Genomic DNA, 12917 nt, shown 5'->3' with positions numbered 1-12917 from the left:
TGACATCAATGATTTCATAAAATCCCAGTTTTAAAGTTAGAAACATAAAGAGATTTTTTTTAAAAAAACAAAGGTGATGGCATAGTGGTATTGTCACTGGACTAGTAATCCAGAGACCCCAGGGATCTCTGGGAACCTGGGTTTGAATCCAGCTACAGCAGATGGTGGAATTTGCAATCAATAAAAATCTGGAATTAAAAGTCTAATGATGACTATGATTATTGTAAAAACCCATCTGGTCCACTAATGTCCCTTAGGGAAAGAAATCTGCCATCCTTACCTGGTCTGGCCTACATGTGACTTCAGATCCACAACAATGTGGTTGACTCTTGAATGCCCTCTGAGCGAGAGCAATTAGGAATGAGCTATAAATGCTGGCCTAACCAGCGACTTCCACATCCTGTAAATGAATAATTTAAAAAAATAGGAACAGAAGGTACTTCGAGCCTGCTCTGCCATTCATTAGGATCATGGCTAAGCCTCAACATCAACACTACTTTCCCTCCCTATCCCCATATCCCTTGATTCTCATAATTCCTAAAATCCTATTAGTCTGAGCCTTGAACGGATTCATGAACTGAGCAGCCACATCCCACGAGGGCTGAGCATTCCAATGATTAGCACTGAGTGAAGAAATTGCTCCTTAGTTCAGTCTTAAGTGGCTGACCCTTTATCCTAACACCACAATCCCCATTTATAGACTCTACAGCCAGTGGAAACAGCTTCTCAGCATTTATCCTAGCAAGTCCTCTAAGAATTTTGTGTGTTTTAATAAGATTACATCTCATTTTCTAACCTCCAGAGAATACAGGCCCTTTCTGCTCAATCACTCCTCATAGCACCTGATCCCAGGCAATCAATCTAGTAAACCTTTGCACCTCCAAAGCAAGTCTAACAATACATAAATAAGGTGACCAAAACTGTGCACTGTATTCCAGGTGTGGTCTCACCAAAACAGCAAGACCTCCTTACTTTTTAACTCTAACACCCTTACAATAAATGCTAGCAAACCATTTGCCTTCCTTTTTGCTGTATTTGCATGTTAACTTTTTCTGATTCTTGTTTTAGAACTCCAAAATCACTGCTTACTAACATTTACTAATCTCTCACCTTCTGAAAATTATTCTGCTTTTCCATTCTTCCTACTATTCTCTACATTGTAAACAATCTGCCACCTTCTTGCCCAATCACTTCACCAATTTATAGCCCTTTGCAGTCTTTTTACATCCACCTTACAGCTTACTTTCCCATCTAGGTATTTTTATTGTCAGCAAACTTGGATATTATTCAATCCCATCAGGTAAACTATTAATATATATTGTAAATAGCTGAGGCCCAAGCACTGATCTTTGCAGCACTCAACCAGTTACACCCTATCATCCCAAAAATGATTTATTTACTCCTACTCTGTTTTTTGTTTGTTATCCAATTCTCAATCCATGTTAATGTATTAGCTGAATCCCATGAGCCCTAATCTTGCATATCAGCCTCTTTTGTGACACCTAATCAAATACCTTCTGAAAATCCAAATGCATTGCATCCACCCCTTCACCCTTATCCACCCTGCTTTTTACACCCTGAAAAAAGTCCAAACAAACCTCCTTTACCAAACATGATTTCTCATTCATAAAACTGTGTTGGTTCTGGCTAATCATATCGCCCATGGGTGTGTATTGGGGGATAAAAACAGCATAAACAAGTGAAGAAGGCACTCAGCAGAGCACATACCTTTGCCACACTTTGTTAACTCAATATTATAATAATTATGCAGCTCTTCCTAGAGGTTTATCTCTGCCTGGTTGATGTTCTGTAACTACAAACCTAAAAATATAGATCTTTTTATTAAGTGTTTTCATCTCACTAAGGAGGCTTCAGGCAAATTCACATCCAACAATGTGCTCTGACAACTCTGCTTACATTTTGATAGATGTGACAGATTGCATCGTAACAGCAGAGACAATCCACAGCATCCTAAAACCAATCAACAACATTCTCAATCAAACAACCTGTATTCTAAAGAAGTAAATTAGCCTTAATTTCCAATGAAAACTGATCCTCGAAAAAAAATTCCAGGATCCAGATCAGCATCTGCCTAATCAAAAACTAATCAGCTCTTCCTAGAGCCATACTGTATCTCTGTATCAATTTTTTAAAAATTATTCAGACATGTCCCCTCATGTGACAGTGTCACATGAGCAGGGACATATCAATGAATTTTACTAAAACATTTTTATTACATTTATAAACTCTTCATGAAATCTCATTCCGCCAGTGGATGAGGTTCCATGAAAAATGCGAAGGCCACCTGGGCTCTTTGCCTGCCTGCAAACCAGGATGGACAGCCCTGTTAATTATTACAATTGGCATTTAAATGGTCTTAATAGGCCTTTGTCATTTTGGCGGGTGTGCAGCCGTCTCTGGTGCAGGCCCACCAAACTGAAGATCGGAATGACGCATGGTGATGTGGGGACCCACGCTCGACACCACTGCGCGTCATTTTACATGCCGGCGAGCGGGGCTCACTCCCGCACACTGACCAGGCTTTGAAATCCTTCCATTCATTTTTTGAGCTGTATTGTTTACAGACAAACAGAGGTGAAAACATTACCTCCTTCAGTGGCAGAGGTAAAAATCTTATGAGAAGCCTGAGACTCTCTCAACTGTGTTATAATTTTGATAGAAACCATGGGGAAATAGTGTATACAGCCATCTATCCCATTTCTCTCTAGCAACTATGGTATTACAATGAATGATCAAGAATCTCCTGTGGAAGTTCCAAGCAATAGTCTTTAACATACCAGTGAAAATGTGAGACAAGATGATGCAATAGAAAAACATGATTTGTTGGTTTTTCTCCTCAGATATAAAGTCTTGATGAGGAACCTTTCTCTACCTGATGATTTAAAAGGAAAGTGTGCTGCATTACTTTATTGCTATGATAACACTAATACAGACTGGCAGCTGGGGAAAACAAAGGTAAATTGGGTTAGAGACTTTTTCTCCCCCTGTGAAATATGTTGTCATCCAGTGAACATCAGAAAAAGTAAATCTGTCTTTCATGTGTAAGAAATATTGGGATATTTCTTTTAAAGCGAACTGCTTCCTCATAACCCTTTCACAAATGTATTTTGCCTAGTAAGACAGTCTGTCTTTTATGATTAATGATTTGTATATTCATCCGCGTGTAAAATCTGACATAGCTAAAATAATCTGTAAACTTTGGCTCATTATTTCAGTAAATTTAAAAACAGGTCACTGTTTTTTCACCAAAACATTTTCATGTCTTTTCCTCAACCTAAGTAGTTACACACATGTTCACTGCTTAATTTAAAACACAAGAACTGACATCGTTTCAGAGAAATTCTGCTGAATTTTGACATTTATCCTATTATTCATTTTAATTAATATTGACAAGACCTGAGAAAGCTGGACAGTCAAGTTTATTTGAGGTCCATGCCAGTGTATTAATGCCAAGCTCAGCTCACAAAAGTTGTCAAATAGTTGTCAAAGTTGATAAACATGGACCTTGGTGGTTAAATGAACAATACAGACAAGAAAGGAATGTGTTCCATTCCCAGTGCATGCTGTTTGTTGAATTTGGTATAGTTCACGTCACTGCACACATTTGGAGAGAAAAAAAATATCAGCCAAGGTCCCTGCTGCTGCTTTTTAAAATGCACGTGTGGAGATGAATTATAAAATCATAGAAAAAACAGCACAGAAAGTGATAATTCAGCCGGTCATGTCTCTTTCAAAGAGCATTTATGCTTAGCCCCACATCCCCACTTTTTGTCCAAAAACTAAGTTCCTTATCCACAAGTACCCAAGTTACTCAGCAGTGATGCCACCTGTGGACTTGCTTACACTTACTGTTCTAAATCTCATACTTCTGTGAGACATGGGATGGTAACTGCCTCATTATAATGTTATGATCCCAACTGATGTTACTACTGGACAAGCCAAAAATCACAGTGGAGCCCGGCTTGATAGATCCTAACTTTTATTTTTTGTTTAGATACATGGAGAGTGGCTACTGAAGAGAGTCACAGGAGTCAGCTAATGAACTTATAACAAACAAATAAAACATTCATTAAGCAAGAAAAGATTAATTATATTACAATACTCCTTCACCCACAACTATGCCTTCGCAGATATATACAGATTTGTAAGGATAATACAAGTTACAAAAACTATCTTATACTCTAATGTTCACAGTAAGTACACAGTCCATGTAAACCACTAGACGAGCTGAGGTCAGACACGCCATGCTCTGAAACCAAGTGACAGATGCCACGCCAACAGATGCGAAGGATCTCTCATCAACTCCCCCCAGATACTTGTCACATTGTGAGCCAACCAGTCTCACTGAATTCTGTCTTTCACATGAGGGTTTCCAATCTCCGCTCTCTAAGAACTTGCTTTGGAATCTTCTCCCAAACCAACGTTTTCTCTGACGCCTTACACAAGGGTCCACTCCGTGGGTTTCGAGCTCTTCTTCTGATGTTCCTCTCTCCTGGATCACCACATGCATCAAACTTCCTTCCACGCACTCTCTCTCACTGACTCAGCTCTGTCAACAGAACACCACTGCTTCACATGCTCATAGTAAAGAGTTACAGACCTTCATCTTTCCCCTTGATTCTTCCTCTCTGCTCCTCATTTTCACTTGCACAGAGCAGGACCTTTTCCAGATTCCTGTCCTTGTCCTTTGATTAGACTGTCCTCTTAGGACCTTTCCTGTTCCAGTCCCCTGGATTTGAGGATTTTCTGCTTCTGCAGTTTCCTCTCCTGTCCAGCTTCCCTTGGCAGCTGGCTTCAGCTTCAGTTTGGCACTTGCAATCTGTCCCTCCTATGCTGCAACTGCTTCCAGCTGAACTCAAACTGCTTTCAACTGAACCCTCTATCTCTGTGGGGCCTCCTGTTGTTACCCAACAGCATAGCTTTTTTCTATGCTTGTTTCAACTTTCCTAAACCACTATTCCCCCCGCCACCCCCTCATTGAAAACACAGCCGTCCACTGCAAGTGTCATAAAACTCATTAGAAATGCAGGTATACAAACAGAGCCTAAGACCTGCTGTCTCCACCCAAACATGAAACTAGATCCCAAGTTTCACCTTTTAACCCACAAATAGATAAAATATATAAATTGAACTTAAAAATTATACCTTATTCCTAACACACCCAAATACACATATAACTTACTTAAACTATCTCTATTTCCTAATAACAAATTAATTCCTTCTAGGATGGAGGGGGAGAAAACACTTGCAATCCTCAGTAATCTTTTACCATTCTACATATCAGAATACCTTTACCAAATTAGAAAGTGCACATTTTTAAATCAACCATGGATCTCTTCTTTGACTTTCAGCTAATTGGATTGTATCAAGGCTAACTAGTAAACCATCAAAATGTTTAGATGTAAGTTAGCTAATATTGTATTATAAGGCAATAACTGAGAAACCTTAACTCATTTGTCATCATTTGAACCATGACTTGTATCTCTGCCATGAACCTGTCCCCTGAGTTTTTTTTATCACTTCAAGGTATATATTGTGGAGTGATAAGTCTGTAACAGAAAATGACCATTATTCCATCTGAGACAAACAGAAATGAAGGACTGTCTTTTGATTGGTGGGGAGTTACATGTCTTGCATATATTCTACTCTACGCAGGTTTTCATACGAGAGTCCCTTGAACACAGATTGGAGAAACAACGTGAAGTTGAGGTTTGCAAAGCTGCTATGATGATACAGGCTCATGTCCTTGGCTATCTGGCAAGGTAAACATGGACATTTTGAATGTTATAACAAGATTTTTTTATGAATAATATAAAAGCAAAATACTGCGGATGCTGGAAACCTGAAACAAAAACAGAAATGCTGGCAAAACTCAGCAGGTCTAGCAGCATCTGTGGAGAGAGAGTCTGTATGACCCTTCAGAGCTCTGAAGAAGGGTCGTACGGACTCAAAACGTTAACTGTTTATGAATATTTGCTTGAATTTGTTTACATTCTATTAGTCCAACTAGATGAAACTGTGTAACTTGTTTGATCACTTCTTCTTCAGTAAGATGAGAGTCAGTGTATCTTTCAATTATATCATTATTGCAACATATTTCCAGCAACTATGTTTAGAATTTTTTTCAGAAAATATGTGCATTGAGTTAATTTTTTGTGAACTAGTGTGTTTTCATATTATTTAAGCAAAAGGTTTTCTCACCCCAAACAGGAAACAGTACAAAAAGATTCTTGGCAAGGTTATCATAATTCAGAAAAATTATCGAGCTTTCTTCTGGAGGAAGAAATTCCACCATGTACGGAATTCCACAATAATATTGCAGACACACCGACGAGGTCAGCTGGCACGCAGACACTATAAACAACTACTTGAAAATAAAAGACGGGACGAAGAGGTGCAGAGAAAGAAAGAGCAGGAAGAAAGGTCTGTATCTTTAATGTAGGTTGTCTTGACCCAGCAGCCAACAAATTCCTTTTTCTTTACTTCTAAAAGTGTTATTCTAAAAGGAAAAGTAGTGAAAATTCAGTGTGTTTGCCAATGCTTTATGATGATTGAATAAGTTAATTTTTCAATTGCATGTATTTGTAGCTTGTTGAATACTGCCACCACATTTGGTGAGACTGAAAGACTAGTCCTACTTGTATTGAGAATGTGTATTTACCATTGACATGGTCAGGTATATGTAAAGCATTAGTTTCTTACATTCCTTTTTAAGAAGCTGGTTTTCCTGGTCAGTCGCTAGCTAGTTACAAAATCACTTGTTGTGCAGACCTTTGCCGCAAAGTTCTGTTGCCTGGCACAGATATTTTCAGTACTATAGGTGCTGCTTTGGTTCCAAAATGATGTCTGTGGCACACGTGCACACTTCTGCTGCTGGCCATGATGGATTCTGTTTTCAGTAAAGATGTGCCAATTGAAATCTGCCACCTGCTGCAAGAAGAACTGCATTCTCAAAGCAGCACGAGGACACATTCCCAATAATAAAAACAAAAGAACTGCAGATGCTGGAAATCCAAAACAAAAACAGAATTATCTGGAAAAACTCAGCAGGTCTGGCAGCATCGGCGGAGAAGAAAAGAGTTGACGTTTCGCGTCCTCATGACCCTTCAACAGAAGTGTTCTGTTGAAGGGTCATGAGAACTCGAAACGTCAACTCTTTTCTTCTCCGGCGATGCTGTCAGACTTGCTGAGTTTTTCCAGGTAATTCTGTTTTTGGTTTTTTTGACACATTGCCAATGACTGTCGTGATTATGCCCATGAACTGTCATGCATCAGGCTCCTTCCAAAGCAGGCAATATAAGCAACATCTTTCACAAGAACATAAGACCACAAGCAATAGGAGCAGGAGTAGACCATGTGGCCCATTGAGACTGCTCCGCCATTCAGTATGATCATGGGAAACCTTGGGCTTCAACTCTACTTTCCCACCCACTCCCTATATCCTTTGATTCCCTGAGATACCAAAAATCTGTCTATCCCAGCCTTAGCTGTAGTCAACAATGGAGCATCCACAACCCTTTGAGTAGAGAATTGCAAAGATTCACAATCTTCGAGTGAAAAATTTCTCCTTATTTCAGTCCTAAATGATTGTTCCCTTATCCTGAGATTGTGCTACCACGTTTTAGATTCCCCAGCCATTGGAAACAATCTCTGTGTCCAACCTATCAAGCCCCTTCAGAATCTTGTATGAGATCACTTTTCACTCTTCTAAATTCCAAAGTGTATAGGCCCAATTTACTCAATCTCTCATCATAGGTCAACCCTCTCATCCCAGGAACCAATCTAGTGAACCTTTGCCATACTGATTCCAATGCAAGTATGTCCTTCCTTAAATTTGGGGACCAAAACTACACACACTATTCCAAGTACGGTTTCACCAAAGCCCTGTACAGCTGCAGCAAGACTTCTTTATTTGTGGACCCCAATCCCCTTGCAATAAAGCCCAAAATGCCACTTGCTTTCTGTACCTGCTGCTAACTTGCTGTGTTCCTTTTATCACACCCACATCTCTCTGAAATTGAAAATGTATAAGTTTCTCACCTTATAAAAAATATTCTGCTGTTCTATTCTTATGTCCAAAGAGAATAACCTCACATTATACTCCATCTACCATCTTGTAGCGCACCGTGTAACGATGCGGTTACAGACCTGTGACTTTTGTTGTAATGTAGTTGAAATTTGAAAGCCCAGGTGTTTATTAAGAGAATAAAGCCACAAGATTCCACTGTTTTAAACAAACAGAAGAAATTTTACCATACAAGCATTAATAAAGCAAACAATCACTAGTAGCAATTTTATTACCTAACATCCAGAATTAACACAAGGTTAAGCTGAATTAAAGGGAAAACTGTGGTTAAATACACCACAAACAACACATTAAGCGGCAGACGCAATCAAGATGCATACCATGAATTTCTCTGCGACCCATATAGACATCCTTCAAACTCTGTTTTCCTCAAGAGTGGTCTCCGCTCCTCTCCTTTGATTTCCCTTCAACAGCAGCTCCAACTCGGCCTGGAGGTGCTCTTGCTTCTTTTGCCTGCAATGAGTTGGACTCCAGCTCAGACTGCCCCAACAACTGCTCACCTCCCAGCCACTCAATCACTCATTCAGAGGTTTACCAGGATGCTGCCTGGTCTTGAGGTTATTAGCTATGAGGAGAGGTTGGAAAAACTCGAATTGTTCTCACTAGAGCAACGGAGATTGAGGGGCGACTTGATAGAAGTTTACAAAATTATGAGTGGTATGGACAGAGTGGATAGTCAGAAACTTTTTCCCAGGGTGGAAGAGTCAATTACTAGGGGACATAGATTTAAGGTGAGAGGAGAAAACTATAGAGATGTGCGGCGCAAGTTTTTTACGCAGAAGGTAGTAAGTGTCTGGAATTCGCTGCCAGAGGAGGTGGTGAAATCAGTTACGATAGTGGTGTTTAAGAGGCAGCTAGACAAATACATGAATAGGGTGGGAATAGAGGGATACAGATCCCGGAAGTGCAAAATGTTTTAGTTGATGGGCAATATGATCGGCGCAGGCTTGGAGGACCGAAGGGCCTGTTCCTGTGCTGTACTTTTCTTTGTTCTTTGTTCATCCAAAACTGCGTCCCATGGCATTTGGCAGGCTGCACTCTGTGGTCTATACTGTGATCCACCACACCACAAACTCATGAAGTTCTCAGCAACCTGTCCAGACCTCATGAGGGATTTTAGCTTCTCCCTTCAAGGATATCACCTCTGATTTCCCTCAGCAGCAACTCCAACTCAACCTGGAAGCTCTCCTGCTTCTTCTGCCTGCAATGGGTTGTCAAGACAACTGGACTCCATCTCAGACTGCCCCAACATTTGGTTACTTCCCAGCTGCCCAATCATTTAATTCGAGACTGTCCCATAGTATTTGCCAGACAGCACTCTAGGGTCTGTACTCAGCTGCGTGGCTGCCAAGCTGCGTTGCTGCCAAACTCTTTCTTACAGGCTTTTCTTTGCCCCAACTCCCAACTTCACTGAGCTGACAACTGTTTCCCTCTGACACCTCTTCAGCTTCACTGAGCTGACCCTGCTCCTGGGTTTTTCCTGAGCCCCAGTTCCCAGCTTCACTGAGCTATCAACTGCCCCGGCTTCTCTCAGCCCAACTCCCAGCAGCACCAAGCAACCAGTGCCCTTCAGTCTCATGCTCTCACTGCTCCCACGGCTGCACCAAGACTCTCACTACTGCACTCCTGCTGCTTCTCCAGCCCAGACACATCTCCCCAGATTCTATAAAAGGAAACCCAGAACTGAGCATGCGCAGCCCATCCCACTACAGCTCTCTGCAATTGTACTGGAGCCCTGAGCATGCTGGGAGTTGTAGTCCTCTGCCTGCGCTCTGAAAACAGACAGCTCAAGCCCCATAATACAGATTCCCTCACAACTCACTTAACCTGTCTATATCTTTTTGCAGTTCTATGTGTCCTCCTCACAGCTTACATTTCCACCTAGCTTTGTATTATCAGCAAAATTAGATGCATTGCTCTCTGTCTCTTCACTTAAGTCATTAATATAGATTGTAAATAGCTGAGGCCCCAACACTGATCCTTGCAGCACTCCACTAGTCACATTCTGCCAACTTGAAAACGCCCCATTTCTGCCTATTTTTTTCCTGCCCCTTAACTAATCCTCTATCCATGTTAATATATTACCCCAACTCCATGACCCCTTATCTTGCCTATTAACCTTTTGTATGGCACCTTATTGAATATCTTTTGGAAATCTAAGTACTGGTTTCCCATTATCTACTTAATAGTTACATCCTGAAAAAACTAATAAATTTGTCAAACTCATTCATCTTTTGTAAAACCATGTTGACTTTGATCATACTAAGATTTTCTAAGTACATTTTTAAGACTTCCTTAAAAATAGATTCTAACACTTTGCTGGCTACTGACGTGAGGCTAACTGGCTTGTAGTTCACTGGTTTCTCTCCACCTCCTTTCCTGAATTCACTCAATTCCCTGTCCATGAACACATTTCATTCTGTCTTTCCAGAGAGATGCAGATGGAACAAGCGTGTGATTTCATCAGAATAGCAGGCTTAAATTCTAATATGCAGTGCACCCGAAAGGAATTTCACGCCCCCAATGTCCATCTGATGTGTAACCATGCACAGAGAATCATGCAGGTCAATGCTCAATATCCTGACATTCGTGATGCTTCATTCTGAGGGAGTCCACTGTGTCAGCCACATTTGAGCCACTACAATGAACCAGGGGCTGGCTCCTCTGTGACGAAGACTATCCACTGACCAACTGGCTGACAACTCCAGTTGGCAAACACACACGTGAACATCATGCAGATAATGAAAGCCACACTGCCAGACGAAATTTGATCAAGTAGGTCATTTGGGGTGCTTAAAGAGCCCTCCCCCTTCCCCGACTATTTTGGAGGAGCTCTATGTACTTGTAGGAGCATGTGCCAATATTTGTTAAGGACTACTGTATCCTGCACAACCTCACAATTATGAGCACACAATCTTGCCACCAGGTATACAGCAAGCAGCTGCGGAGTAGGCAACCAATAGTCCTCTTTCTGGCCCTGTCATCCATAATTGACTCTTTCAACTGCACTACCATTGAACATGAATCCAATTCACTGTTTAACGACCATCTCACACTTTACCTTCCCTCTGTTGGTGATCATCATAATTCCTTTTTGGTCAGAATGCTAAAATAAAAACAACCCAAAACAAACATTGCAAGCCAACTTTATGGACTGAATTTTTGGGCACCCAAAGTCAGGAACTGAAGTGGGCGACCTCAAAAATACTGCTGCCAGGCAACTTGTCAATTTAAAGGTGCTGATCTTAACGCTATGAATGATCACTCTGCTCCCAATACCAATTACCACAGGTTAGAATTTCGTTAAGAGCTTGTCAGAGGCTGACCTTTACATTTTGAAAGGGGCAGATAGGTTACCTGTGTCTTGCATAAATTTATCAGCTGAAGGCAGGCGGGTAAAAAGTGTGGAACCACTCATGCCTGTCCCAGTACATCACCCCAGTTCTACAAAATGTTCAGTGGGGCAAAGAGGGACTAGACGCTTGGTAAGTGGGAGCCTTTGGCATTGCACAGGTGACAGGGCGAGTGGTCGGCACACCCCCTGCATTACAAGAGCAGAAGAGCAGAGGACAAGGGTACCCAAGACAGTTGGATAGCCACTTGCCCAGAAGGAAGGCTCCAGCTGGCAATGGGGGCATGAATACCAGATTTCTGGTCCTGTAGCAATGAGGGGCAACACCCTCTGCAGGAGGGGCAGTACCCGTCATTAGGAAAGTATGGGAGAGAAAAGAAAGGTAGGAAGGCAACGGGGTTCAAAACCTCACCACAGGATCAACTGCCGAAGACGGAGCTACCTGGAGACAACTGAGAATCAGTGCCACAGGAGCATAGGTGACCTGCCCTCTGTTTAGCTGTCATCTGCGTTACTCTTGTCCCCTGTCCTGGCTACAGGCCATTCGTGCCTGGTGTCTCCTCACATGTAGATCCCGCCTCCCAACTGACTTTTAAAGTATATGCAGTCTCAGTATCTGAACTGGTGACTGTGAATATAAGAACAAGTGATGGTGTTTCATCTTCATCACTGTCTTCCTGCTCTTCCAACCCCTTCTGTTCCACTATTACCTGGTCAGGTAGCAGTTCTTGGATATCTGAAGAGAAAAGGCACAGCGTAAGGTTATGCATATGGAAGAGATTCGGGGGTGTGGTGGCAGGTGGTTCATGCTTACACCATGTGCAACTTGTAAATCAGAAGGGAATGGGGGATGAGAGGAAAGTGAGATGTGAGAAGAAGGATTAAATATGAGCAGGCCAGCATTTCTGATGGTTTTCGACCTGTCACTGGCCATAGCCTCAGTCATGGCCATTACAATAATGGAGAGCAATATCTCATGTACAGGAGTAAGGACATGCTCCTCACTGGAGTGCTGCTGCCTATGGATGTGTGCCTCCTTGTGTTGTGAGAGGGAAGTGTGTGTCAATGAATGTGGTACAATGTGTTTGGGTGGATAGCCTTCAGTGTGTACGTGCTGGGAGAAGTGGGTCAAGACAGTACTCAGTGGATGAGCGTGAAGCGAAGCTTTGAATGTGAGATATGAGTCATGATTGCTAGGGATTATTGTTGGATGAGTGAAGGGTGTAATGCATTGAGTAGTCGCTAGTAGTGGTTCATTTATAAGTATACGGCATTTGAAGATGGATTTACTGACTTTGACCACTCGTGTGAGGTCATTAAAATTCTCATGCCTGTGGATGCAGGCCCTCGGCTACACTGTTTGCATAGACAGTAACAGCCATCTGCTTCAATTGTCTTCTCAGAGTTTGCCTGGAGGGCCTCCTGGGCTCCTGTTGATGGAAGGACCCCTCTCCTCCG

At 41.8% G+C, this 12917-nt stretch overlaps 1 protein-coding gene across 4 annotated transcripts in view; it reads left to right on the top strand.

The window, feature by feature from the left end:
• myo10 (myosin X) overlaps positions 1-12917 on the top strand; it is a 370178-nt gene that overhangs the window by 260143 nt on the left and 97118 nt on the right. For all 4 annotated transcript variants that reach the window (XM_041183612.1, XM_041183615.1, XM_041183613.1 and 1 more), the window contains exons 21-23: positions 2862-2976; positions 5677-5783; positions 6232-6444. In XM_041183612.1, coding sequence (XP_041039546.1) covers positions 2862-2976; positions 5677-5783; positions 6232-6444 — 435 coding nt within the window. The remainder of the gene's footprint in view (positions 1-2861; positions 2977-5676; positions 5784-6231; positions 6445-12917) is intronic.

This window comes from Carcharodon carcharias, chromosome 3, assembly GCF_017639515.1.
Source record: "Carcharodon carcharias isolate sCarCar2 chromosome 3, sCarCar2.pri, whole genome shotgun sequence".
NCBI classification, from domain to species: domain Eukaryota; kingdom Metazoa; phylum Chordata; class Chondrichthyes; order Lamniformes; family Lamnidae; genus Carcharodon; species Carcharodon carcharias.
Note: the sequence above shows the minus strand (reverse complement) of the source record. Positions and strands in the feature narration are given on the sequence as shown.